Here is a 27,918-nt window from a genome sequence, read left to right as displayed (position 1 = left end):
TTTCTAGCTTTGCTGACTTGGAATCCTAGAGGAGTATATTAGCAAGATCCCCTAATGTCCGATATGACTCATTTTGAATTTGGGGAAGGCAGAGGAGGAGGCAGCAGTTCAGGAGGCTCTAGATTTACTCAGGGAAACGCAAATGCCTGTGGGTAGGTACCTGGTCCTTGGCGCTTGTTAGCGTTTTTGCCTTTTAAACTGAGGATACATTGAAGCTTTTTGCCGTGCTGTTCTGGGCCATTTCACCCGCTCTTGAGAGATGGAGTTCACACCCAGTGGTATTTTCAGGAAATGAAATCAGGCTCCATGACTTTAGGTTCTATAACTGATGCAGGTAATTTTGAGGTTAAATGGAACGTTTGAGTTCAGGATGGTCTTAAATCCTAGGTGTGCATTAGAATGGACTTGATTCCTCAGGTGATATGAGCCCGTTAAGGGGAGGCTGGCACATACCCAATTTTATTTTATTTTTTTAAAATATTTTTAGTGTTTATTTTTGAGAGAGAGTACAAACAGGGGAGAGGCAGAGAGAGAGGGAGACACAGAATCCGAAGCAGCGTCCAGGCTGTGAGCTGTCAGCACAGAGCCCAATCCGGGGCTTAAACTCCCGAACCATGAGATCATGACCTGAGCCAAAGTTGGACGCTCAACCAACTGAGCCACCCAAGCTCCCCTGGCACATACCCAATTTTAGACGAGGGGCCTCAGCAGAGCTGGTTTTAACTGACACAAACCCTGAATTGAGGCTTCATCTCTCTTAGGGCCTTTAAAAAAAAAAAAATTCCCTGTGAAACAATTTTGTTAACGTCCTCTATGGCAAATTGTTATGTCAGTTTACTAATTCTTTTAAAGATGTGTGCTAGGTTTTCAACTAAAAATGTTAACTCTTGATAATTTTCAGCATCCCTGGCGGGCTCATGGAGAATTCCAGTATTCCTGGTTATTGTTTTCCTGATGTCTGTGGGCACCCTCTATGAAAAACAGAATGGAAAAGAGTCTTCTGGTAAGAAATGGAACATTCTATTAATATTATTCTTTTTTTCAACGTTTTTATTTATTTTTTGGGGGACAGAGAGAGACAGAGCATGAATGGGGGAGGGGCAGAGAGAGGGGGAGACACAGAATCGGAAACAGGCTCCAGGCTCTGAGCCATCAGCCCAGAGCCTGACGCAGGGCTCGAACTCACGGACCGCGAGATCGTGACCTGGCTGAAGTCGGACGCTCAACCGACTGCGCCACCCAGGCGCCCCTCTATTAATATTATTCTTAAGAAGTGTTTGAGAAAGTAGCTTTATTTTAAAAACATGCAAAGATGAAACTGCTTAACATCTGTTTAAAAATCTGTATTTTCTGAATAGAAAATAAACTTGTTTATAATATTTTAGGTTTTTGTTTTTTTTTTGTTTTTTTTTAATTTTTTTTTAACATTTATTTATTTTTGGGACAGGGAGAGACACAGCATGAACGGGGGAGGGGCAGAGAGAGAGGGAGACACAGAATCGGAAACAGGCTCCAGGCTCCGAGCCATCAGCCCAGAGCCCGAAGCGGGGCTCGAACTCACGGACCGCGAGATCGTGACCCGGCTGAAGTCGGACGCTTAACCGACTGCGCCACCCAGGCGCCCCTGTTTTTTGTTTTTAAAGTAGGCTTCACACGTAGCGTGGAGCCCAACATGTGGCTTGAATTCTAAGATCAAGACCTGAGCTGAGATCGGGTCAGACACTTAACCGACTGAGCCACCCAGGAGCCCCTAAAATATTTTAGGTTTTAAGACAGCGCCCCACTTCCCTTCCCCGCCTTTTAAAAAAAATTTTTTTTTTTGCATTTTTAAAGGTATAATTCATATAACATAAAATTAACCATTAACTTTTTTAAGGTGGCATTTAGTACATTCACAATGTTATGTAACCGTTACTTCCGTCTAATCTCAAGATCTTTTCATCACCCCAAGAGGAAACCCTGTACTCACAGCTAACTATAAAGTTAGGTCATTTATTTGAAATCTTTTTTGTTTAAAAAAGTCTTAAGTTTATTTATTTTGAAAGCGAGATCACAAGTGGGGGAGGGTCGGAGAGAAGAAGAGACAGAATCCCAGGCAGACTGCACCATCAGCACAGAGCCCAGCGTGGGGCTTGAACTCATGAACGCCAAGATCATGACCTGAGTGGAGATAAAGAGTCGGACGCTTAACCGACGGGGCCACTCAGACGCCCTGGGATCTTTTTTCTTAATGTAGGCGTTTATCACTCTAAACTGTTCTCTTAGAACTGTTTTTCCGTCCCATAAATATCATTTGTTGTGTTTCTGTTTTCTTTGGGTCAAGATACTCTTTGATTTCCTTTTTGAATTCTTCTTTGACACAGTGGTTAATGAGAATTCTACCATTTAATTTCCACATATTTGTGAGTTTTCCAGTTTTTCTGTTGCTTGTGCTTTGGTGGCTGTTCTGTCTAAAAGAAACCATTGCCAAATCCAAGATCATGAGTGTTTGATCTTGTGTCCTGTTGATCTTGTGTCTTGTAACTTTGTTGAATTTATTCATAAGCTTTAATAATTTTTTGTGGTTACTTTAGGATCGTGCATATGTAAGAGAATCATCTGTGAATAAAGATACTTTTATTTCTTTCTAATTTAGGTGCTGTTTTGTTTTGGTTTTTTTTTTCCCTTTTTTGCTTCGTTGCTCTGGCTGGAACTTCCAGTACAATGTTGAATACACCATTTTCTTTTAAAGATTATTTTTGAGATACTATGGTTGCAAGTGATTTATATCCAAAAACAGTTTGTTAAAGATACAGGTTTCTTTTTTTTTTTTTTTAATGTTTTTACTTTATTTTATTTACTTTATAATTTTTTTTAATTTTATTTTTAATTTCTTTAAATTTACATCCAAATTAGTTAGCATATAGTGCAAAAATGATTTCAGGAGTAGATTCCTTAGTGCCCCTTACCCATTTAGCCCATCCCCTCTCCCACACCCCCTCCAGTAACCCTTTATTTGTTCTCCATATTTATGAGTCTCTTCCGTTTTGTCCCCCTCCCTGTTTTTATATTATTTTTGTTTCCCTTCCCTTATGTTCATCTGTTTTGTCTCTTAAAGTCCTCATATGAGGGAAGTCATATGATTTTTGTCTTTCTCTGACTGACTAATTTCACTTAGCATAATACTCTCCAGTTCCATCCACGTAGCTGCAAATGGCAAGATTTCATTGTTTTTGACTGCCGAGTAATACTCCATTGTATATATATACATCTTCTTTATCCATTCATCCATCGATGGATATTTGGGCTCTTTCCATACTTTGGCTATTGTTGGTAGTGCTGCTATAAACATGGGGGTGCATGTGTCCCTTAGAAACAGCATACCTGTATCCCTTGGATAAATGCCTAGTAGTGCAATTGCTGGGTCATAGGGTAGTTCTAGTTTTAGTTTTTTGAGGAACCTCCATACTGTTTTCCAGAGTGGCTGCACCAGCTTGCATTCCCATGTTTTTATTTTATTTTTAAAAAAATTTTTTTTTTCAACGTTTATTTATTTTTGGGACAGAGAGAGACAGAGCATGAACGGGGGAGGGGCAGAGAGAGAGGGAGACACAGAATTGGAAACAGGCTCCAGGCTCTGAGCCATCAGCCCAGAGCCTGACGCGGGGCTCGAACTCACGGACCGCGAGATCGTGACCTGGGTGAAGTCGGACGCTTAACCGACTGCGCCACCCAGGCGCCCCTGTTTTTCTTTTATTTTTGAGAGAGAGACAGAATGCAAGCGGGGGAGGGACAGAGAGAGAGGGAGACAGAATCTGAAGCAGGCTCCAGGCTCTGTAGCTCAGAGCCTGATGTGGGGCTCGAACTCACAGACTGTGAGATCATGACCTGAGCCAAAGTCAGACGCCCAACCGACTGAGCCACCCAGGTGCCTCTAAAGATAGAGGTTTCTAATGAGCTGTAAGATGGAGCATAGGGTGGCCGGATATTAATGGTCTGCACATCATCGATCAGACTGGACTTCTCCTTATCCATCCACATGGAAACAGCTATGGCTGGAGAGGTAAATCTGAGCAGCACACGGCTTCTACAGCAACAGATGTTACTTCTGATGGTTATACATCAAGAAAAAGCAAATTACTAATTAATTGCAGCAGATTGTTAAAAGAAAAAAATTAATTTCTTAGATATCATTTTGTATAGTTAAATTAGAGAATACTACAGAGAAACAAAAAGAAGAAAATAAAAATTACTCAAAATCCCATTATGCATCTAAATGTTTACTAATGCCTTAAGACTTTTATGCCTTCAGAATTTAAAACACAAGAAAATTGGATTATAGTGAACATTCTATTTTGTAATCTACACTTTAAATCTTATGTCATGAGCACCTTTCTATGTCAAATACACTTCTAAAACATTTTTAGCATCTTCATTTTATGCTAATCACAAGGCTATTTGTGGCATCCTTGTGTATTTGTATAGCTACCTTATAGTTTGTGTGTGTGTGTGTTTCCTTTTTTTAAGATTTTTTTAATTTTAATTTTTAGATAGTGCAAGCAGGGGAGAGGGAGGGTGGGAGGGAGGGAGAGAGAGAGAGAGAGAGGGAGGGAGGGAGGGAGAGAGGGAGGGAGAGAGAGAGAGGATCCCAAGCAGACTCCATGCTCCGTGTGCAGAGCCTGACGTGGGGCTTGATTCCACAACCCTGGGATCATGATGTAGGCCAAAATCAATAGTCGACTGCTCAACCAACTGAGCCACCCAGGCCCCGTGTGTGTGTGTGTGTGTGTGTGTGTGTGTGTGTGTGTGTGTTTGATTAAATTGCTCTTTGTTTTTTTGTTTTTTGTTTTTTTGTCTGGAAACCATCTCTCTCTGAGAGTGGAAAATAGGAGAGATTTTTTTTGTTTTTTTTCCAGTTTTCTTTATTCGCCCAATCTTCCTGGTCACAATCTATTAGTCTCTGTGGTTATATATCAGACCAGTAGAAGTAAACTTCTGTTTTGACAACTACTGTATGAAGCTTGGTGTTCACCACTTGTTCCTCTGGGTAACTTTATCTCCCTTCCTCCCTCCCCTTTCTGCTAATAGCAATGGTTTATAGAGCTTGGCTTATCCCTCACCCCTCACCACTTACCCCAGGATGGTTTCCTTTTTTTGTTTTTCTGGAAATCAGTTCTTCTCTTTTCTTGTCTTTCTATCCTTATTTACCTTTTTACTTGAGGTGTATTTGACATAAAACATTGTATCAATTTCAGGTGTACAACGTAATGATTCAATGTTTGAATAGTACATTGTGAAGTGATTATAATAATCTAGTTAACATCCATCACCTTGTGTAGTTACAAAACAGTTTTTTTTTCTTGTGATGAGAACTTTTAAGATCTATTCTTAGCAACTCTCAAATATGCAATACAGCATTATTAGCTCTAGACACCATGCTGTGTATTACATCTCTGTGACTTATAACAAAGCATATACCTTTTGACTCCCTTCACCCATTTTTCCTATTTCCTTCTCCCAACTCTGGCCACCAAGCTTGTGTGTGTGTGTGTGTGTGTGTGTGTGTGTGTGTGTGTGTGTGTATGTAACATTTCCACATATAAGTGAGATCATATGGTATTTGTCTTTCTTTGTCTGACTTATTTAGCTTAGCATAATGCCCTTGAAGTCCATCTAAGATTTCTTTTCTTTCTTTCTTTCTTTCTTTCTTTCTTTCTTTCTTTCTTTCTTTCTTTCTTTCTTTGGCTGAGTAATATTCCATTCTGTACTTATACCACATTTTCTTTATCCATTCATCCACTGATGGACACTTAGGTTGTTTCCATATCTTGAGGATTTTAAGTAATGCTGTAATGAACATGGGGTCATATAGATCTTTTCCAGTTAGTGTTTCTGTTTTCTTTGGATAAATACACTCAAGTGGAATTGCTGGATCTTATGGTAGTTCTATTTTTCACTTCTTAAGGACAGTTTTCTCCTTTTGACTGCTTTTGTACAGGGCCAAGTAAGTACTTCGTTGTAAGTTATGAATAATCTAGGTTAAAGCGGTGGTTTCAAATAGGTTTTCTCTTAGGTGTAAATTCTCATCAGCTGGTGAAGGCAGCTCAGGGAGCCATGCAGACAGGGTTCTAAGACCAAGTTTTGAGCTGTGGGAAGAAGAAGGCCATGTTTGATTATTATTATCAGCTATAAACCCAGCATGGAGATGTGCTGGCATGCCAGGCAGATTTCTGGTATTTGTATTCTAGACTGTTACAAGGAAGGAAATCACAGGGACACAGAACATATGTTGAAAGCAGATTTATAAATGTTGGGTTTTCTTGTTTTGTTTACTTTTTTTCTAGCCTATTTCAGAATATTCATTTCTTTTTTAATTTTTTAAAGTTTATTTATTTTGAGAGAGATGCATGCGAGCAGGGGAGGGACAGAGAGAAAGAGAATCCCAAGCAGGCTCCATGCTATCAGTACAGAGCCCGACATGGGGCTCGAACTCTGGAAACTGTGAGATCATGACCTGAGCCGAAACCAAAAGTCGGATACTTAACCACTGAGCCACCCAGACACCCCCAGAATAGATTATTCTTGATCTAGAATCCTTTTTATAGACTGCTAGTCTAGGTAATCTTCATCATAAAATAAATCTTTTAAACATTTTTTTCTCTTAATTTGAGTATTTGTTTTTCCTCTTGCCCCTAGAACCTTGTTTCTTTTAGACATCAGAACTCAAAACATCTAATCCAAATTAAGACAACCTTTCCCTTTTATTACAGCCAGTTCCCTCCTGTAGATGTCACTGTACTATAGTTAGGTACAGGAATGCTTTAGTGCTCCACCAGGGCGGTACGTGCATTTATTCCTCACTGATCACTTCCATCGTCCTGTTGTATGACTTGTACTTGTTCCTAGGCACCTATGTAGGCATCTTTCTCTGTGTCTTTTGAGCTTTGAATCTCACTGTTGTAGAAGCTTTTATGACCTATGATTCACTGGATTCACACAATTAATACTTTGGATTTGCTCAGATTTCAAAGCATGAAGTTTGTTTAGTTCCTAGATCTGGTAGAGTCTTCTTGTGGATCATTGTGGAGTTTCAGCTGTTCTTTCTGAGCCCAGGGCCCTTCCTCAGTGATTTTCTCATAGGCCTTGGGAGCTCTTTCTTGGCATTTTCTGGAACATCAAGATAATGTATGGAAAAAATATTAAGTGTCAACTGTGTTTTAAAATGCACTTTTTTAATCCACAAATACTCCTCCTCTCCCTGCCACCCCTCCAAAAAAAGACCCTTGTAAAGTAGATATGTCCATTTTGCTGATGAAGACCTTTAATTCTAGAGGTTAAGTAATCACTTAACCACAGTCACACAGGTGACCGGTGGAGCTAAGAATGAAAGCTTAGGGTCAAGGACTCCGGTGCTCTTCCCTTCACCAGGCTCTTTGAACAAACATCAGTCATCCGGAAAAGGTGTAGTGACTGCTGATCCCTCTTGTACTCAGTTGTAGTTTTATGGTTCTTAGTCTTTTTTTTTTTTTTTGTAACGTTTTATTTATTTTTGAGAGCCAGCCTGAGTGGGGAGGGTAGAGAGAGAGGGGGACAGAGGATCTTAAGTGGGCTCTGCGCTGACAGCAGTGAGACTGATGTGGCACTCGAACTCACAAACTGAGATCATGACCTGAGCCAAAGTCTGACGCTCAACTGACTGAGCTCCTCTGTCTTACGCATGGGCCTTGTTTGCCTCCCACAAGTGCAGGGACTAGCTACTCTGCTTCCTGGATCCTAGATGTCTCACTTGGTAGAAACCTGGAATCCAGCTTCAGTGTGAGTGCCCTTGGCCTTGCTTTATTGTTAATAATAGCAACATGGGCGAGGCCCTGCCGAGCTCTTTAAACATGCTCTTATTTAATTTTCTTTTTCTAAGTTTTCTTTTTATTTATTTTGAGAGAGAGCACACGTGCGTGCGCAAACAGGGGAGGGGTAGAGAGAGAGGAAGAGAGAAAATCCCAAGCAGGCTCTGTGCTGTCAGCGTGGAGCCTGATGTGGGGCTTGAACCCACGAACCGCGAGATCGTGACCTGAGCAGAAATCAAGAGTTGGACGCTTAACCGACTGAGCCACCCAGGCATCCCTCTTAATTTTCTTAGTAATCAGTGGGATTAGTACTTCTACTTATTTTACAGATGAAGAAACATAGACTCAGCCATTTACTCTGAGTAAATTTACACAAAGAAGTGCTTTTTCCAAAGCTAGGCAAACAAGCATCAGGTGTATTTTTAATACGCTGGACCCACAGTCTGAGAAGCATGAGCAAGTACAGCTGGATCTGTTCCTCCCAACACTGGTGATTGTTTATAAAAAAAATCAGAAATGCCTTGGCAGGGAAGTCTTGGTGGTTGCCTTCATCATTTTGCAATAACATGCAACGTGAGTGAACAAGTTTGGTTCAATTGAGGCTAAATTGGAAAAAGAAAAGGAACAAAGTAGACTTCTTACTGCTCATCTGCTACTGCCCTATCTGACACAGTCAAACAGGCCTAGGGAAACTTCGACTGGTCCATATCCAAGCCCTTGCTACTGACCAGTAGCATAATGAAGTGATGCTAGAAGCCACTGAGAGGGAGGTGTATTTTCCACATTAGCAACGGAAACAGAAGCCTTCCTCAAAGGGAGCTTTACATGCTAGGGAGATTTTACTTGGTATGCACAGCCTCTTTCCAGTAGGCATCACTGGATGTATTTCTGGCAACTGCCACTGTCACTGTGAAAGAGAACTAAGTAGATTGAGTATCTCCTTATTTAGAGCGTTTTCAAAACAAATTATGCTCTGTTTATTGAAAACGTTATTCTGCCTATTGTTGAGTTAGCCATATTAACAGATCTGTTAATCTGTCAGAACATGTGATCTGTTTCTACTGTGCCAGACCGTGAGTTTCTGTCCCTTAGTGCTAGGCTGTTGGTGGCCTGCTTGTTTGGACTTGTGTAGATCCCTGTTATTTGGGCCTCCCCTTGATGCTGGCCCTGTCCCTGGGTAGATGGACACTTGAAACCTTGCATGTTCTTTCCTTTTTTAGGTTACAGTTCTTCGGTCCCAAGATTATGTTCCCTTGTCTGTATGCCTATTTTTAGCTGGGGTTTTTTTCCAATACCATGACTTTGCCTAGATTCTCAGTCCTGGCATTCTTGCATTTGGTTTATCATTTCTGCCAGAACCCTTGGGGTTTTTGAAGCTCAGGAGGATATCACTAAGACAGAAGTCATTGAAGTGCCTGTTTGATAAGTAAGAGCAGTTGCCAAATCTTACATCAATAATTTTCAAATATGCTTTTTGGATTTTTCCTGCTTGCTACTCCCTTCATTCCTTTGTCAAGTTTCAGGCCCTCTAAAAATTTGCCAAATTAGTTTGTGTATTAACTAGGATAATGCTGCATAGTTTTCATTGGTTTAGCTATGGTTCACTGAATATTTACTGCATTGTTTTAGTGATATCAGCAAGTTGGAGACAGGGTCTTTAAGGTGTGAGGGTTTAATTTATTGGCCTTAACTTTTCCTCAAGTCTTTTGGTGCCTACTATAGGTAAGATATTTTGCATAAATATCTGAAGATGTGTGCTAGGAGCATAAGACATTTAGGGAAATGGCTATAATATGAAGTAGAAAGGGGATGAGAGGCACAGATGAATACTGCACAAGTGTTAGTGGCTTATGCTTATAGTTTATTCTGCCAAAGCCAAAGGCTTTGAAATAGGTGGTGGTGATAGCTAACATTTACTGAGTGAGTCTTGCATACCAGGTATTGTTCTGAATATTTCATATGTACTGTTTCACTTAATTCTCATATGAGATCAGAATCTAGAGAAGCCCCATTTCATACATGAGGAGACTGAGGCACCTGGATTTTAAGTAACTAGCCAGTGGTCATCTAGCTAGTAAGGAGTAGATCTGGGATTTGAATGTGAGCAGTCTTGTTTCCTCACCTGTGCTCCCAAACACTGAGTTGTACTGATCGTGCTGCCTCTGTGCAGAGCAAACATGAGACCCTCCGTTCTCCCTCTGCATCCTGGTATCTCTCCGCTCTTCTCATTGTACCTTATGTCCTGGCCTTATCAGACTTCTTAAGAGTTCTTTGAACAGCACATGGTGTTTTTTTCTTGCCTTTGTGCTTTTACACTTTTTTGTCTTTCTGAAAAATTTTTCTCCTGCTGCCCTCTTAAGACATAAACCTCTTTTTCCCCTCCAAGATAGACTGGTTCTGTTATGTTTTGTTTTAATATGGCTAACATATTTTTTTTTAATGTTTGTTTATTTTTGAGAGAGAGAGAGAGAGAGCACATGCGCGTGAGAGAGAGCACGAGCGGGGCAGAGAGGGAGGGAGAGAGAGAGAATCTCAAGCAGGCTCCTCACTGTCAGTGCAGAGCCTGATGTGGGGCTTGAACCCATGAACTGTAAGATTATGACCTGAGCTGAAATTAAGAGTCAGACACTTAACCATCTGAACCACCCAGTGGCTAACATATTTAAATGGATTTAAAGGGTGGCATCTTTTACCATTCCTGTTAAGTAGCATCTTTGGAGATCCTTCCCTGACCTCCCAAGCATGGATTAGGTTGCCATCTTCTTTGCTCCCCAAATATGCTACACTTGTCTTTACATTAGCTTTTATACTGAATCATAACTGGTAGACTAAATATTAGACTGAGGTTGGGGCTTGGGTCTCAGTCTCTTAGCATGTAGCCTAGTCACCTGTTTAGTGAATGAGGACTTAGCGGGGGTTTAGAAATGTAAGTCAAACTACAGCCAAACTGAGAATCCATATTTGAGGATCTCTAAAATTGTTACTTTGGAGGATCTCTAAAATTGTTACTTTGGAGCTACTTAAAACAAAGGACTTATTTTTCAGGCTCTCTCAAAGATGACTCACTACTTCATTAAATAATTTGTGAAGAGGTAGGTTTAGTAATTTAGGACCCTTGACTAGTCTTTTTTTTTTTTTTCAACAGTAAACCCCTTACCCATTTAGCCCATCCCCCCTCCCACAATCCCTCCAGTAACCCTCTGTTCTCTATGTTTAGTCTGTTATGTTTTGTCCCCCTCCTTGTTTTTATATTACTTTTGCTTCCCTTCCCTTATGTTCATCTGTGTCTTAAAGTCCTCATATGAGTGAAGTCATATGATATTTGTCTTTCTTTGACTAATTTCACTTAGCATAATACCCTCTAGTTCCATCCACGTAGTTGCAAATGGCAAGATTTCATTCTTTTTGATTGCCGAGTAATACTCCATTGTATATATGTACCACATCTTTATCCATTCATCCATCGATGGACCTTTGGGCTCTTTCCATACTTTGGCTATTGTTGATAGTGCTGCTATAAACACTGGGGTGCGTGTGCCTCTTTGAAACAGCATACCTGTATCCCTTGGATAAATACCTCGTAGTGCAATTGCTGGGTCATAGGGTTGTTCTGTTTTTAATTGTTTGAGGAACCTCCATACTGTTTTCCAGAGTAGTCTTTAATCTTATATAAGAAAGAAAACTTCGCTTTTTTTTTCTTTAATTTTTTTTTTTAACGTTTATTTATTTTTGAGACAGACAGAGACAGAGCATGAACAGGGGAGGAGCAGAGAGAGAGGGAGACACAGAATCTGAAACAGGCTCCAGGCTCTGAGCTGTCAGCACAGAGCCCGACGCGGGGCTCGAACTCACAGACCGTGAGATCATGACCTGAGCCGAAGTCGGACGCTTAACCGACCAAGCCACCCAGGCACCCCAAAACTTTGCTTTTTAAAATTTTACTGGAAGCATTTTTCTTTTCTTTCTCTACTCTGCTGTCCCAGGCTATTAATCATGTATTCCCTTCCTTTGCTCTTGAGTGGAGCCTGAGAAATCTCTCCTAGCTGCACAAGAAGCTAAATCCTGACTTGTCTCTGGTGTAATCAGTTTATTTTTGAAACTTCTATCTAGAATTCTAAAAAATATACCTAAAATGTCCAAAATTTTCCTCCATTTCACCTCCCTGGTTGTTGACATGGTATTTCCCTATGGTTATCTATCTAACCATAATCTGGAAACTTGGGGGTTATTATCTTTGACACGTCATCTCCTTCATTACCTTTATGGGTTCATCATCAAGTCTGGTCCACTTTGACCACTCCATGTCTTAAATGCAGCCACTTTTCCAACATCTCCCCTTTAAACTGCTGCAGAGCATGCTGTCATCATGTCTTGCCTGCAGTGTTGCAGTAACTTCTCTCCCTGTACCCGCTCTTGCTCCCTCCCAATCTGCTCTTGACCAAACAGCAAAAATGATTCTTTTCATATTTCAAAGCTGATCATTTATTTATGGACTGGGAAGGTGGGTATGGTTATGAAAGGGCAACATGAGAGATTCTTGCATTGATGACACTGTTCTGTATCTTGTATCCATGCCGATATCTTTACTGTGATATTGTACTACAGTTTTGCAAGATGTTACCATTGGGGGAAACTGGATAAAGGGTACAGAGGGTCTCTCTCTATTATTTCTTATAACTGCATGTAAAGCTGTAAGTATCTCAATTAAATTTCAGTAAAAACATGATCATTTCCTGTTTAAAACTCCTCAGCACTTTCCTACACCTTTTAGAATAAAGACTAAAGTACTTACTATGGTCTTCTATGACTTGGATCATCTGGCTCAACACGTCCAGCCTTGTTTACTCAATACCACTTCACTAGCTGTCTGTGTTCCAGACACACTGTCTTTAACATGCCAGTGTCTTCACTCAGTGGCCTTCCTACTCACTTCTTCTGCCCCAAATATTATTTACATTCCTTTGATCAATTCCTTCTCATCCTTTGTATATCATTATTTTTATTTCTTAAAGAGAAGATGTTCCTGATTCTCCAGACTAAGATTTCTTCCACTAGGAGTTCATAAAATAGCTAGTGTGTTTCCTTTACAGCAGTCATTATAGTTTGTGTACATTCACATTTGTGTGGTTTTTTTTTTTTTTTTTAAGGTGAATTAACAAATTATCCCCAACTGTGGTAAGAATTTTTTTTTTCCATGTGGATCTTCAATCCCTATGTGTCTCTTCCACCAGGCTCCACAGGGGCAGGGTCTGTGTCTTTATCCTCAGCATCCAATTCAGTGAATAGTGAGAATGTGTAAGACATGAAAGATGCTGTCTTTTCCTCTTTGTTCCCTTCTTGGTATCTAAGAAACAATTTAGATCCTTAGGCCAGGGGAATAAGTCCCAATCCAGATATCTTGTTCTCTTCCTAGATCAGGAGTTTGACTTGCTCTTGGATCGTCTGAAGATAAACCTCTTGTCAGATCACAGAGGCATTTATTAGAGGAAGGATAGGGTATGGTTGAGTAAGACAAATGCTCTTGATCCTCATGGTTCAGTCCACCAAAGAGCCATCTTGGGGCCTGGCCTACTTGTCTCTGGAAGATGGCCAGCCTGGGATTTGCTAAGTAGGTGGAGCTCATTTGGAGTTTTCTGAATGGCCATGGCTGTTTTCACTGGCTTGGCAGAATTCTGTGCTGTCACACCGTGTATTGACCTACCCAAAGTAAGGTCCCATCTCCGTGAGTGTGGGTGTATGATTTGGTGAGTGTTAGTATTCTTAGTTGTAGACAACAGAATCTGCCCTAGCTAGTCTAAATGGAAAGAGGTGTTGATTAGCGCATAGAATTTTTACATATAGAATTTCGGGGAAGACCAGACAGTTAAACAAACTTAGATGTGTCACAGGCAGAAGCATTGCAAACAGGAGAAGTGCTCAGTGACACCAAAGGACTATTTGAGTAGAAGTCCCATGGCTGCTGCTACCTGCCGCAAAGTTAAGATCAGGTAGCATTGCTTTTAGAACTTCTGCTAAGTTTTGACAGAAAAACCATATGCCTGCATGACTGTTTGACTTGAGAGCGTCCAAATTCCAGGGAGTCTCACTTTGGTCTTCTGGGTCTTGATAGGTGTGCCTTATTGGTGGAAACTGCATTTCACATGGGACCTTAGCTGCAAGGGGGTCTAAGAAATACAATCTTTAAGCTTTCTAGTCTCTAGGAGGAGGAGAACATGCTAGAACCTGGTATTGTATGAGCTCATCTGTTGTTTGCCATAGTAGATTAAAGACTGACAGTTGACAGATATACCTCATTGGCCAGTAAATGTTTTATTTGACTTTAGTGCAAATGATTAAGCTTGGTGTACTATGTATTAGGAATTTAACATGGGAACATATAAAATGAAACAGAGTAATAAGATTATTTTAGATTTTCAGTGGTGGATTTTGCCTGTATTGAATTATGTACTTTATAGAGCTATATGATTTTGCATAGTACCCAGGCGTTTGCCTATGCATTCATGGAATGCAGTTATCAAGAGCACTGAGTGTTGGCTGTTTCATACCGTATTAGGAGCTAGTGATACAAAAGAGAGTAAGACAGTCACAGTCTGCATTCAGGAAGCTCACAGACTTGGTGTGGCAGTGTTTTTCAATGTGCATTCAGATTGTGAAGTTAAAAAGTAAGAGAGTGGGACTCCACGTTTTATATCCACTCTCAGCTGCATGCACCAGTGACTGATAAGCAGAGTCCAGGAACCAAATGTTTAGCAGACTTTCCTGTTGATTCTAAAGCATTCTCCCTTGGTGAAGAACCCCTGGTCCAGTGGGTCAATAATAACCATTTTGTTGTATTGCTTTTGAAAATTTAGTACTATGTTTCAGTTTGTAGCAGTTATTTCCCACTTGGTTTTAGAAAGTTTTGCAAACACGTGCTTGTTTTACAGGAGCGGAGTTACCAGGGCAGGTTATCTCCATGGCAGCTTCTACTCTGGCAACCTTGGCCATCTCCATCACAGGGTATGAATCAAGTGCCGATGACCAGCCCTCCGACCAGCCTGCAGGTGACTGAAGGGATGTTTTCAAGTACAATTCTGGAAATTGACATATACACATAAAGTATAAACTTAAGGACATGAGCATCACAGAATGCTATTTACTAGTCCTTCATTTTCCTCTGATTTCTATTTTTATACTTTTTCCTCCTCTCATCTTTGTTCTCATGTATCACTTTTTTCATGCTTTTAATTATTTACCTTTTTGTTTCTTTTCTTGAATCTTCATCTTTTCCCTTTTTTTTAAGAAAAATGCTTTTCTTTTAATTTTTCTTTTGTTATTCCTTCTCACTTTCCCTTCATATTATTTCCTTTTTCTCTGTGCCTCTTCTACGTTTTCCATTATTTTCTGCACTTAATCCTGTCCTTATTTTCCATTTCTTCTGTAGCCATCCGTTCTCCATTGTTCTGGTTTTGTTCTAACTCTTTACATTGCTTTTGTTGTTGATCCAACTTTTTCTTTTGGTTTTTATTTTCTGTCTTACAGTTCTCCCATTTCTCTGGCATTTCTTGCTTCTCAAAGTTTGCTTTGCGTGTCTTGTGCTGTTAATACATTGACTGTTTCCCCTGAAACCAACCTGTCTGCTTATTCTGGATACCATGCTCCTGCAAGATCAGCTGGTAGATTTATATCAGCTTTAAAGTCATACTGTACTCCCACAGAGTTCAGAAATGTAAAAGGCCATCTCTGTGCCAAGAAGTTTATTAGTGCCAGGGGCTTTGGAGTTAAGGAATATTTTTGGTGAGCTCTTCCTGAAGAACGGACTTTAGAAAAGTCTTAAAAGGAGAGATCAGCTAAGAAAAAAGCATTTGGGGTAGCAGGAAAACATATATTTATTGCACATTGAGTTATGTTTTCAAAATGAAGAGGGGATAATGTTTTGGTTAGGGACTTATTATTCTTCTGAGTATCTACCACACTTACCAGCATGAAGTTTCCAAATTAGAAAGATTCTCAAAGAGCAAAGTCAAACAGAAGCGTGTTATAACTAGCTTGGGCTTTAGCCCCAAACCTCAGGATAGAATGTTACCTCTGATAAGATGGGCTGACTTACCACGATGCTACTATATCAGTAGTAACAGTTTACTCACAGATAAACATTGAACATTATAAACACTAAGGAGATTATGATATAACCATCAGAGTGCTACTCTGTAGTTTCTTATGAACTTTATGAAATCACAGGGAAGGCTGTCTTTGAGTATTATTTAGCGAGTGTCCACTATTTAGTGAGCATCAGGTACTATCCTATGTGCTGTTCAGCAGAGGGAGAACAAGACAGACAAGGTCTTAGCTCTCCTAGAAGTGACATTCAACTGAAGGAAGAAAGTGTGAAAGGGTAAGTGGAATGTGGTATAACTACATACAACTATGTAAAGACTGGGACAAATAGGGGGTTGGAGTTATGAGTGTTCTTGTTTCTTTCCTCTATTTTCTAGACTTTATGAAATATCTACTTTTTTAATGTTTATTGTTTTTTTTTTCAACGTTTTTTTTATTTATTTTTGGGACAGAGAGAGAGAGACAGAGCATGAACGGGGGAGGGGCAGAGAGAGAGGGAGACACAGAATCGGAAACAGGCCCCAAGCCATCAGCCCAGAGCCTGACGCGGGGCTCAAACTCATGGACCGCGAGATCGTGACCTGGCTGAAGTCGGACGCTTAACCGACTGCGCCACCCAGGCGCCCCAATGTTTATTATTTTAAGAGAGTGCACATGAGCATGTGGGGGAGGGACACCGAGAGAGAGGGGGAGGGAGAATCCTAAGTAGGCTCTGTGCCATCAGCGTAGAGCCCAATGTGGGGCTCAAACTCATGATCTCATGATCATGACCAAATCAGGAGTCCAACGCTTTTTTTTTTTTTTTTTTTTAATTTTTTTTTCTTAATGTTTTTATTTATTTTTGAGACAGAGAGAGACAGAGCATGAGCAGGGAAGGGGCAGAGAGAGAGAGAGACACAGAATCGGAAGCAGGCTCCAGGTTCTGAGCCATCAGCACAGAGCTCGATGCGGGGCTCGAACTCACAGACTGTGAGATCATGACTGTGAGATCATGACCTGGGCCAAAGTTGGACGCTCAACCGACTGAGCCACCCAGGCGCCCCAAGGAGTCCAATGCTTAACCAACTGAGCCATCTAGGTGCTCCAAACAGTCTACTTTTGTCATTAACTTTTTTTTATGGAAGGCAAAATGCAAGTTGTAGGGTCTTTATAGTTTCCATCATCATGGCATATACTGAGTAATATTGCTTTAAGAGTTCTATGATTTCTGAGGCATGTGGTATATTTTGGTAAAACTAGGAAATAGAAAAATATAACCCTATAGTAAAATGTAACTTAGTAGTTGCTTTGTTAGAAAACAGTGCCTTATGTGAAATAATTCAGTGTGATCACCATTACTTGAATCCTCACCCCCAGCAATCTGTCACTGTTTTATTTCTCATTCTGAGAGAAAGACATGTTTCAAAGCCCTGGGTTCTTCTTGTAAGAGCAGTTGGCTCCATTTTAGTCGAATGACACTGAAAAGCCATGTTGCATCAGAAATATTATAGATCTAATAAAATTATGTTAAAAGACAAGTTTTTAAATGTAGGACTTTGGTATGTTAATATTTGTTGCTTTATACAGTTGAAGTAGTTTCCATGGGCTAATTATAATTCTCAGCTATTTTGTCATGTTTTTCCTTAGTTTTGCATTTAAATGATTCATAGATGAATACATGAAATAGATGACATTAAACCTTGAACAGTGTGAAGTGTATAAAGAGTAAAAAATTCCCCATCCCCGGCCCCACCCCCTAACAAACTTAATTTCCCTAGATTTAAATACGGTCAGTAGTGTAACTCTGCACACACTTTTCAGTGCACATGCAGGCACGTCCAGATTCTTTTTCTTCTTTAACCCAGTGTGATCATACTATCAGAGTCCATTTGCAGGCTTGAAACAGAGTAGCGCAGCAAGTTGCTCCGTGGGACTGTCAACTAATGTGGACTAATATGGTGGTAACTTTCTTCCTCCTCCTCAGAAACCATGGACACAGGAGAACCACCTGCACCACTGTCCTCATCTCCTTCACCTTCTTCCCCCTCCCCTACTCTGGGTAGACAGAGGGCTGAAATGGGAACATTTCTCAGGAAGAAGAAAACCAGTGACATCTACTTCGTGTCGCTCGTGTGGGCCATCGTTGGTGTCCAGCTCTGGTTGAACCTGTGGATTGTACAGTTGCTGCCGGTGCCTGTCGCAGGTAGTTGCTCACTTAGGGTCTTGTCTCTGAAGACGTTTTTTCTTTAACTTTGGGATTTTATTTCATTTATTTATCTTATTTTTATTTTTGTAAACGTTTATTTATTTTTGAGAGAGTGAGTGAGTGGGGGAGGGGCAGAGAGAAGGGGACGGAGGCTCCCAAGCAGGCTCTGTGCTGACAGCAGCGAGCCCAATGTGGGGCTGGAACTCACCGACCGTGAGATCATGACCTGAGGTGAAGTCGGACGCTCAACCGACTGAGCCATCCAGGCGCCCCTAACTTTTGGATTTTAGTGTTTGAGATAATGCTACCCTCTTTTAAAACTAAAACAATTGTATATTTAAAGGCATCTTCTAAGACTGGAAAAGTAAGTGACTCAGGTGCATTATTGAAGAGTTTGTTTATTTCGTACCTTCTTGATTGTTTGGGCTTACCTCTTACCACAGTCAGAAGCTTGGCCAAGTTTATTAAGTCCTGAATTGATGCTTAGGAACCTGACATCCAGATACCTCCTACATTTGATTAGTTCTTTATCCTTTATCAAAGTTTTTCACTATTGATTTAAACAAAATTTGATTTTTGGAAGCCTGTTTTCCACCGCAGTTTAAAAATCTAAACTCATTGGACCATTTGCCTTCTAGATCATTACTTTTAAAACTTATTATTCTCATTAACTTGGACAGTTTTTAAAATTTTATTTTTTATTTTATTTTTATTTTTTTTTAAGTTTATTTATTTTAAGAGAGAGTTGCAAGCAGGGGAGGGGTAGAGAGAAAGGGAGAGAGAGAATCCCAAGCAGACTATGTGCTATCAATGGGGAGCCTGATGCGGGGCTTGAACCCACGAAGTGTGAGATCATGACCTGAGCCAAAACCTAGAGTCAGATGCTTAACTGACTGAGCCACCCAGGCACTGCCCCCCCCACCCCTTTTATTAAAGATTTGTTATGACCAGAACACTATTTAGTGCCTTTCCTTAGGGAACATAGAATATAAGAGGTTGAAGTTTGTTTCTGCTTCTTGCATCCTCAAACAGAACTTCTGTTTGGCAGTTGGAGTAAGACACAGTTGTCATTAAGCAAGCCACAGGGTATGTACTATAGCCATGGTTTCTATTAAGGAATTCATAGAAAAGCTTAGTGAAATCGTTTAAATTGCTCTTCTGGATTGCTCCATACTTTTTTGGTTTTGCCAGATGATTTATTTTATGCTGCCAAATGGTATCAGGTGCTGTTGGAACCCCTTTTCTTTAAAATTTGTTAGTAGGAGTTCCATTTGTCCCAGTCATTTCTTAACCTTCAGGCCATTATAGGAATTTGACATGTCCTTGAGAGAGTAGGCTGTAAGCAGGTGGCCCCCAGAACATTTTCCACAGCCTATAATTACTCTGGGCTTATTCTAGAGCCCTAGGAGCTTTCCTAGGACTTCTTTAGAGATTTAAAAATGTTAATGATGAAGTTGTTGAACTGGTATGCAACACTGAGCTCATGGTTCAAAAGAGTAAACTGTGAATCATTAGATTGCAAGGCCAGGGCTAAGGACACAGAAATCTCTGGAGTTAGGGAAATTATAGTAGTTGAGATCAATTATCCGGAGTCCAGACTTCAAGGCCCCTGCCCCCCATAGATGAGTAGCTCTTCCTTCTGGCCCCACCACTTTCTTAGTTGGCTTTTAACAGGAAGCTTAACGTCTGCTTGCAGGGCCCCCTTGCTGCCCAGAGTGGAGGGGTACCTTCATACTGTGCTCTGTGAGTGGTCTGTGCAGAAGTTGTGCAGTGCACAGCCTGGGGGCCACTTGTAACAGCCCTGCTTAAGCCCACTCTGCTAAGAGATGCAGATGTACAGAGCAGCATCAGGTAGAGAAATCAGAGTACAGCGCACTGGTGTAAAATCATGATGCGAATGGAATACCTTCTACCCTTCGGGTCACTAAACATTAAACATCCAAGGAAAAGAATCACATTTGGCAAGAGCAGTGATAATAGCTAAGGAAATTAGGACATGTCAGGGGTTAGTATTCTTTACCCAAGAAGGGTGAGGGGCGAGGGGCCAAGATCGTAGTCCCCTAAATCTTCATGATCAGTGTTTTATGTTTATACGGGCTATGAAAGAATCCATGGCTCCTTCAAGGATTCAGATTTCACTACGAAGGTAATGTATGGGCAGATGGGGCTTGTATGAAAAGTTATCGTCCCTAATTCTGTCTGTTTGGAATACCATGAACTTTTATCTCTTCCCCCTTGCCTTTTTTCCCCCTTAATTGGTCTTTATTTCATATTAGCTTCACTGTTTTTTGAAAGGTCACGTGAAATTAAAGGACCTTCTCATGTTCTGACTTTGTATGTTCTTTGTATGAGAAAGGACCTTTCTCGTTCTGATTTTGGCTTTGTATGCTTTTCTTCGTTATAGTCTGGATCCTCAAAAAGCTTGTCATTCACTTTGGAGTCGTGGACTTCCTGGCGAAACGCTGCCGCGTGTGGTGGCAGGTGGCTGAGCACTTCCTCAAGGAGCGGCAGGAGGCTCTCGCACCATGGCCGGTTATTGGGCTTGGAAAATTCTTGTTAAAAGTTGATAGCAAGGTATTGTATTTTAAGACCTTGGGCTGTTTTGATGGAGTTTATAATACACATATTCCATTTCCTGGTATTTGGTGTTCATACTGGGATTGCTGATAACACATTTAACATCTAAATCTGTGATGAGATTTAAAGTTTAGAATTACGCCTTATGTGAGTATAGGATAGATTTAGTTTAAGTATTATGTAAGTAGTTTTCCCTCTAAAAAGTGGGAGAAAAGGATGTTCTAGAACACCTTGTTCAACTCCCTCATTTTATAAGGACCAAATTGAAATTTAGAGGGACTAAGTGACTTGCCTAAAATTATATTGCCAGGTAATGCCTCCTCAGTGCAGTGAGTATTTCTGGGGTAATTCCCACAGGTCAAATAATGTGCTAATAAGTCCTCAGGAAAATCTAGTGAATCACAGAAAACTGGGTGCAGCAGCCCTGTTTAGTGGAGAGACAGCAATCCGTTAAAATTCGGAGGCAGTGGTTGAGAGCATGGACCTTGATTCCACACTGGTTTCAGATCTCGGTTATTCTACTCACTAGCTATGTGACCTTGAATGAGTTTCTTAACCTTTCTGTGCCTTGGTTTCCTTATCGATACAATAAATACAATAGAATGCACCTCATGGAATGGCTGTGAGGGTTAAGTGAGTTCCTAGATCAGCGCCCGGTATACAGTAAGCTTTGTGTAAGTGATAGCTGTGGTTGTAATTTGTGTGTGTGTGTGTGTGTGTGTGTGTGGGAGGGGGGAACGCATGTACAGGATACAGTGGTCATACTGATCAAGAAAGGACTCACTGTTGGTGAGGTAGTGGGAGAAGGGAGGTTTTGCAGAAGAGGTGATGCCATAGCAGATTTTGAAGCGCAAGTAGGGGTTCATTAGGTTGACAGGGCAAGAAGAACAGGTGGATGGAGCAGTGCACAGGTCGAGATGGCCACAGCATGACTTCTTAGGGAACACCAAGGAAACAGTCATGGCTGGAATATGCGAAGAGGTGAGGCTGGAGAGTCGGTGAGACAGAATTGAGGCCTTCGTGGGTGCTGTGCCATGTGAGTTGGACTTCCTCACAGAGGCTCGGAAATCTTTGAGCGGGTCCATCCATAACTTTGGGTTGAGAAATACTGTTAGGTGAAACCAGCATAGATAGGGATGAGAATAGTAACTGGAGTTCATGTGAGGTGGAAGGAAATAAATCTTTTAAACCCGTAGTAAAGTCTCCTGGGTCAACAGAGATGCAGGGGGATATGTTTCCTTACATACTGTATTGCCTGTCTTCCAGAAAGTTTGCCAGTTCTAATTCCCACCAGCGTAACCTATGAGAATGCCCATTTCCTGAGCTCTTGCCAATACTAGATATTATAATGTAACAAAAAGTCCTTTTTATTTCAGAAAAAGAAGGATTTCAGTGTTTTAATTTGAAATTTTAAAAAATAAAAATGAGGTTGCTTATTGGCTATTAATATTTTACTTTTGTGATTTGCCTATTTGTTTCTTTTTTCAACTTTTTAAATAAGAAAGACTCAAAGACTTCTCACAGATTTTAACATATTGATCACATCTTCCTGGTATCGGGGTGAAGCTTTGTCTTACTAGCACAGATACAGTCCTTCAAACTGTTTAAAGAGGATGACTCCTACTTCAGTTAATTTTTGAAAGCCTTAGCACTGTCAGAAGGGATAGACACTAAATCTTGTTTTCAGAACCCCAGGTACTTGTATTTGGAACCCTTTACTCAAGAAAACTCTACAATTGTGTCAGCTGAAGTTCCAGGGGCATCAAAAGTACTTTCTATGGAGCAGCCTTGTGAAAACTTGTCATTTTTTATTCAAATTTGTATGTCAGTTTGTTCATCTTACAAAGGAAAGGAGACAGTAAAATGAATCAAACTAGGATTTGTGGTTTTGTATAATAAAACCTACCAAATGGCTATCAAAACTGAATATTTGTTTAATTATAACTGATACCATAATTATGTTTTATTTAGTATAATAATATACATGGGCTGCTGCTTTGGGGAATAAATCTCTTTCATATTTCTATTAAATTTTAATTGATCGTACAGTGTTTTTAAAAATATTCCTGTATAGGAGATTGTTTGAAGTATATTTTTAAACATGCATCGAGTGTACTTTTAGTCAAAACTCTGCAAACAGCATTTACATTTACTCTGATGAAATTATGCTTTTTAGCCTTTGTACTTTCTGGATCACTAATAATGCTGTAAATCCTATGTTTAGTGATTTTTAGATCCTGTGTTCACCAATTAGCATTAGTTATTATAGTGCTAAATATTGTGAGGTTTCGATGAGGTGACTGTTAGGTGAAAGAAAGGATGTTACAGGAAGTAGAAAGATACGTGCTTAAGTAATTGAGATGGAAGGAAATATACCCAGTATTAACAGAATCTTAGATGGCCAGGTGTTCACTGTTCCAGATGAGCCCTGGAATGTTTTACTGTTTAAAAAAGATGAAATAATTAATACCATAAAGCTAAAAGTTCAGTGAACACATAGTATATGAACGTGAATTAATTTATACAGAAACTAAAAATCCTTTTGGTGCATGATATGTGAAAGAATCTTAATCATTCCTGTGATCTTTGGAATTTGGTGTGACTGTTTAAGCTGACAAGCATTCAGGTTATTTTATGTATTTTTAATGTTGAATTGCCAACAAAGCTTGTGTTTATTTCTGTCATTGTATATCTTAAAGGAATATTTTATTCACTTGATTTTAAAGCTTTGTTAATGCATTACAGTTATTTTTCTAGTTTTTTGTTTTCTTTTTTTTTGTTTGTTTTTGGTCTGGGATTATTTCCTCCTCATATTCTCGGTGACTTTCTTTTCTTTTCATACTATTATTGCATTCTCTAATGATATTCCACTGTTCTTATCTTTTCTTTCTTACCTTACCCCCTGTCCTCAAGCTCTGGCACTGGCTAAATAAGAAGGTAAATGAACACATGGATGTTGGTTTTTACTACTGAATTCCCCCTTTATCTCTATTCTCATTCTGTTTCTGTCCATATGTCAAACTTAGTTTATGCTTCTAAAAGTTCAAATTAATAAGCTATGGAAGGTCGTGAAGCATTAGTACTGTCACAGTACAGTTTGCTAAACACCCAAAGCTATTTATTTTAGGATACATGGATGCTGTCTCCTTGCCTTGGTGTGTGTAAGAAGTTCTGTCTTGTAGTCCTTTTGTCCAATGTAAGTGATTGCCATTCCTTTTCGGCTCTGTAATGTGGCCCAGCCTGATAACTCTGTTCTTCTTTGATGTGTGAGAATATTTGATTCACTTGGCTGGTAATTTTATATAGTGTCTTTTTTTTTTTTTTTTTTTTAATATAACTAGTACTCCAGAATTTCATTTTTAACTTAAAAAAGATTGTGGTCATGGCCTGTGACATCTAATTTCATGTATTTCCCAAGGTATGAGATTGTATGTATGGTAAATGCTTCACATGATTTGCATGGAATAGGTTACATTTTTAATAACTTTGATAAAGGCTAATCTAGATAAATTAATGCTGTACCTCTGACATGTCCACATGTAGTAGTTCTAGACTTAAATTCATCAAATCTCTGGGACAGATAGCAAGAGATGACATTTATGCGTATTGTGTTTAAACACGATAAGACCCTAAAATTTTAACTGGAAATATTAAAACAGGTCTTAAGAAAGATGTACTTGTTGGAAATAGATCAAGGTGACATTTTTGAGTGTAGAGATTAGGATTTCCTTCTTTTTTAATTTTTTTTTTAATGTTTATTAGAGTGAGCAGGGGAGGGGGGAGGGAAGGAGGGGGAGAGAGAGAGAGAGAGAGAGAAAGAAAGAAAGAGAAAGAAAGAAAGAAAAGAAAGAAAAGAAAAGAAAGAATTCCAAGCAGAGGATCCCAAGCAGACTCTGCTTTCAGCACAGAGCCCGATGCGGGGCTTGAACTCACAAATCCTGAGATCATGACCTGATCCGAGATCAAGAGTTGGACGCTTAAGCGACTGAGCTGCTCAGGTGCCCCAGGATTTCATTCTTTCAGTTGTAGAAGAAAGGGGAGACTTGACAATGCCTAAACGTGTGTAATAAACAGCGTGTAAAATAAATAAATACACTTATAAACCACCCCCCAACATATATGCTGCTGTCTATACCTCCATTCCCTGCAAAACTAATATGATTAAATGAGTTAAATCCTTGGCAAATGATAGTGCTGTAAACGGAAGTCACATTTTCTCATTTTGAGCAAAGTAGGTGGTTTTAAACACTTCTCCAACTTGTGTATATTGAAATTAAATTGTCCTCAAGGGATGAGAGGAAGTAGAGTTAAAATCATTAGATTCAATTTGATTTAACCTTTGGTGACTACATGAATTAGATTACCTAATTTAGAAGTCTAACTCATAGCTAACTAGTGGTGACTTCAGTTATAAAAGGTTCCTAAGAGATCACGTGACGTTTTCCTTTTCTTTGATGATGTGGTGTAGCATAGATAAAACATTGGTGTTGAGCAGGAGTAAGTGCTTTAAGTTCTGAGGCTATATGTTTGAGGAAAGCACATAAGTAAGTTGATGTCTGTTTTATTACAATACATCCACGGCCAGAAAATTTGAAGCACTGGGTATTTGGTATTTCAAGTTCAAGTTGGGTGAATTAGGAAACAAATTCAAGAGAAGTGAGGGTGAGAGAGAACACATCTATGGTTAGTTGAAACACAACCTATTTCCCAGGGTTTGTTTTATTTTGTAGTATTGATTATTTGCACTAAACCTCAACCAGAATTTGGTTGAAAAAACAAAGGGAAATAAAAGCCTACAGGCCCAGAATAATGAAATAGGAAAACTCAGCAGTGGAACGATACTTTCTTAATAGGCTTGCTACATGAATAAAGCTAGTTTGGAATTTTCAGAGTCTTGGAGTATAACCGTACATTTACTGACATCTCTAAATTTAAAAAAAAAAAAAAAAGGAGCATTCCCTTTATTCACACTTGAAACACTCAGAATGTCATTTTAAAATGACTCCTCTTCCCCTTTAAGAAAATAAATTTAAAAACTAAAATAATTTCTCAGAATGTGGAAGACTGGGGAAATATCAGGGACTGAGTGATTTCATTGGGTAGGCAGTAATGACAGCTGGTGGCAGTGATAACAGGTGCTGTGGATTCCACTGCCCAAAGCTGAGCCCAGGACCAGTTCTGCCTCCTGGGACAGTGCCTCTGGCATTTCTTTAGGGATTCTCTCCTCCGTCCTCTTCTCCATACCATCTTTTGCCCATGTTTCTCTTTCTGTGTCTGAGTTGCTGTTTCCTTGAGAGTTTTGGTCCATTCACTCCAGGGGTTCTTTTCCTCCATCTGAGTTTTCTGTCCACTTTATTGTTTCCTTTTTATTGGTCCTTCATTCTATGCACCAACACCCCCTAGCCACACATTTTTTTCCTCCCATTTTGACTTTTTTTTTTTAATCTCCCTTTACTTTTTAATACTTTCTCTTTCCCACTCCTCTCTCCCTGTCTCTCTTTTTACCTCTCTCCCTTTTTATCCTGGTTTTTTTTTAACCTTATTTTAACTGGCCATAATATGAATAGACACTTTCCCCCCACCCTGTCTTTTTTAGCTTAACGTATTGAGCATCTTATCTGGTGTTATTTATTTTAAATTTTGAATGAAACATCTAACCTTCACTGTTATCTTTGCAATATAAATTTTCATTTAGATGACTCTTAGTGTGGATTTTTTCCAACCCTTAGGTAAATGGCTTGGGATAGGAAAATTCTACCCTGGTTTAAAAACATAAAGTTTGATTTTGTAATGCTGATATACATAATTTGTTTGTGAATATCTCATGTTTTATGTTACAAATACCCAGATACAAATTTAGATATACTTTCTAAATAAAGCATCATTTACATTAAAACATATTTCAGAATAGACATTTTTTAAAAAAATTGGGACTCCGAAGTTATTTTCAGAAATTGTTATTTGTGAATACAAATCTGGTCTTGATTCTGAAATTATTTATGCTTGGCTCTTTAAATCTATATTTGAGCTTTTACCATGTGCCATGCACTGCCAGGCTTGGGAACGACAGGGAGGAATCCTAGCACTAGCTCTTTCATCAGAAGCTGTCTCAAGAACTATGTGTAGAATTGGTTTCTGATTGTGAAACTTTTCAGTTTCATTGGTTTTAGAATGTACATTCAAATATGACATCTGACCTTCCATATCTTAGAAATGTGTTACTACTTTTTTAATCTCTACATTGTCTTTGATGCTTTGGTAGCATGCACTGAAAATTAACTCTGCTGTTTGAAGCTGTAATGGTCAAGATAAAAGTTGAACTTTTTATCTTTGAGTTCACTGCAGCATTGATTTCTTAGTGACAGTATCCGTCATGGAAGATAAAGGGATGCAAGCTTATTGCATGGAATGGAAAACAGATGTTTTAGAAGTCATGTTTTGTTTTTAACTACCATTCTTTGCTCTTGAGTGTTTAACTCACTGGAGAGCATAATTCAGATTTAAATTAGAACTCACTTCCTCCTCAATGCTGTAGCTCTTGTAGGGGTTGAGGGCCCAGTGTGGTTTCAGCAGCCGTCAATGTAAATGATTGGCCTTTTGAAATGTTAAATGCCAGCTTTGCATGGCAGGAATTCTAGATATCTATCAGAACTATTATATATTCTGAAAACAAAAATTTGTTTTTGATGTAGGATTATTTGTGATTGTGAAAGATGAGAGAAGTTATATTCAAAACTGAATGTCAAGTAGCAGTTAGGGAGAGTATAATTTAATTATTGATTAAGGAATAACCATTACATTAATGATTAGTTTTTATTTATAGTCCATTTGTCCTAAAGCTTATGTTTTAAAAAGAATGGAAATGTCAAGCGGAATATCAGATTTAAAAAGTATTTGGTTATGAAGTCTCTCAAATACAAAAAGATGTAGAGAACATTGAGTCTGTCCTCCAGCCTGATAAAACATTACCTGTATAATTAAAGCCCATTTTGTGACCTCCCTGATTGTACATCCACCTCCTAACTCTCCCCTCCCAGCCACCCTCGTAATATTCTCAAGTTGATATTTATCATGACCTTAACATTAGATTTTTATTATTACTGTTTTTGTAACCCCAGTGGCATCAAAAGGAAAAATATTTTTTTATTAATTTTTTTTAATGGTTTTATTTATTTTTGAGACAGAGAGAGACAGAGCATGAACAGGGAGGGGCAGAGAGAGAAGGAGACACAGAAT

At 39.4% G+C, this 27,918-nt stretch overlaps 1 protein-coding gene across 6 annotated transcripts in view; it reads left to right on the top strand.

Moving 5' to 3' along the window:
• Positions 1-27,918, top strand: part of TMEM245 (transmembrane protein 245) — a 103,106-nt gene that overhangs the window by 11,454 nt on the left and 63,734 nt on the right. For 3 of the 6 annotated variants that reach the window (XM_086683650.1, XM_025912712.2, XM_086683653.1), the window contains exons 3-7: positions 902-1,003; positions 14,750-14,866; positions 17,884-18,102; positions 20,510-20,679; positions 23,596-23,619. In XM_086683650.1, the coding sequence (XP_086539776.1) occupies positions 902-1,003; positions 14,750-14,866; positions 17,884-18,102; positions 20,510-20,679; positions 23,596-23,619 (632 nt within the window). The remainder of the gene's footprint in view (positions 1-901; positions 1,004-14,749; positions 14,867-17,883; positions 18,103-20,509; positions 20,680-23,595; positions 23,620-27,918) is intronic. The other 3 variants (XM_086683651.1, XM_086683649.1, XM_086683652.1) reach the window with 3 other exon arrangements.

This window comes from Puma concolor, chromosome D4, assembly GCF_028749965.1.
Source record: "Puma concolor isolate L17-30 chromosome D4, mPumCon1.1.hap2, whole genome shotgun sequence".
NCBI lineage: Eukaryota > Metazoa > Chordata > Mammalia > Carnivora > Felidae > Puma > Puma concolor.
The sequence above is the reverse complement of the archived record's forward strand: the minus strand, read 5'-3'. Positions and strand labels throughout refer to the sequence as shown.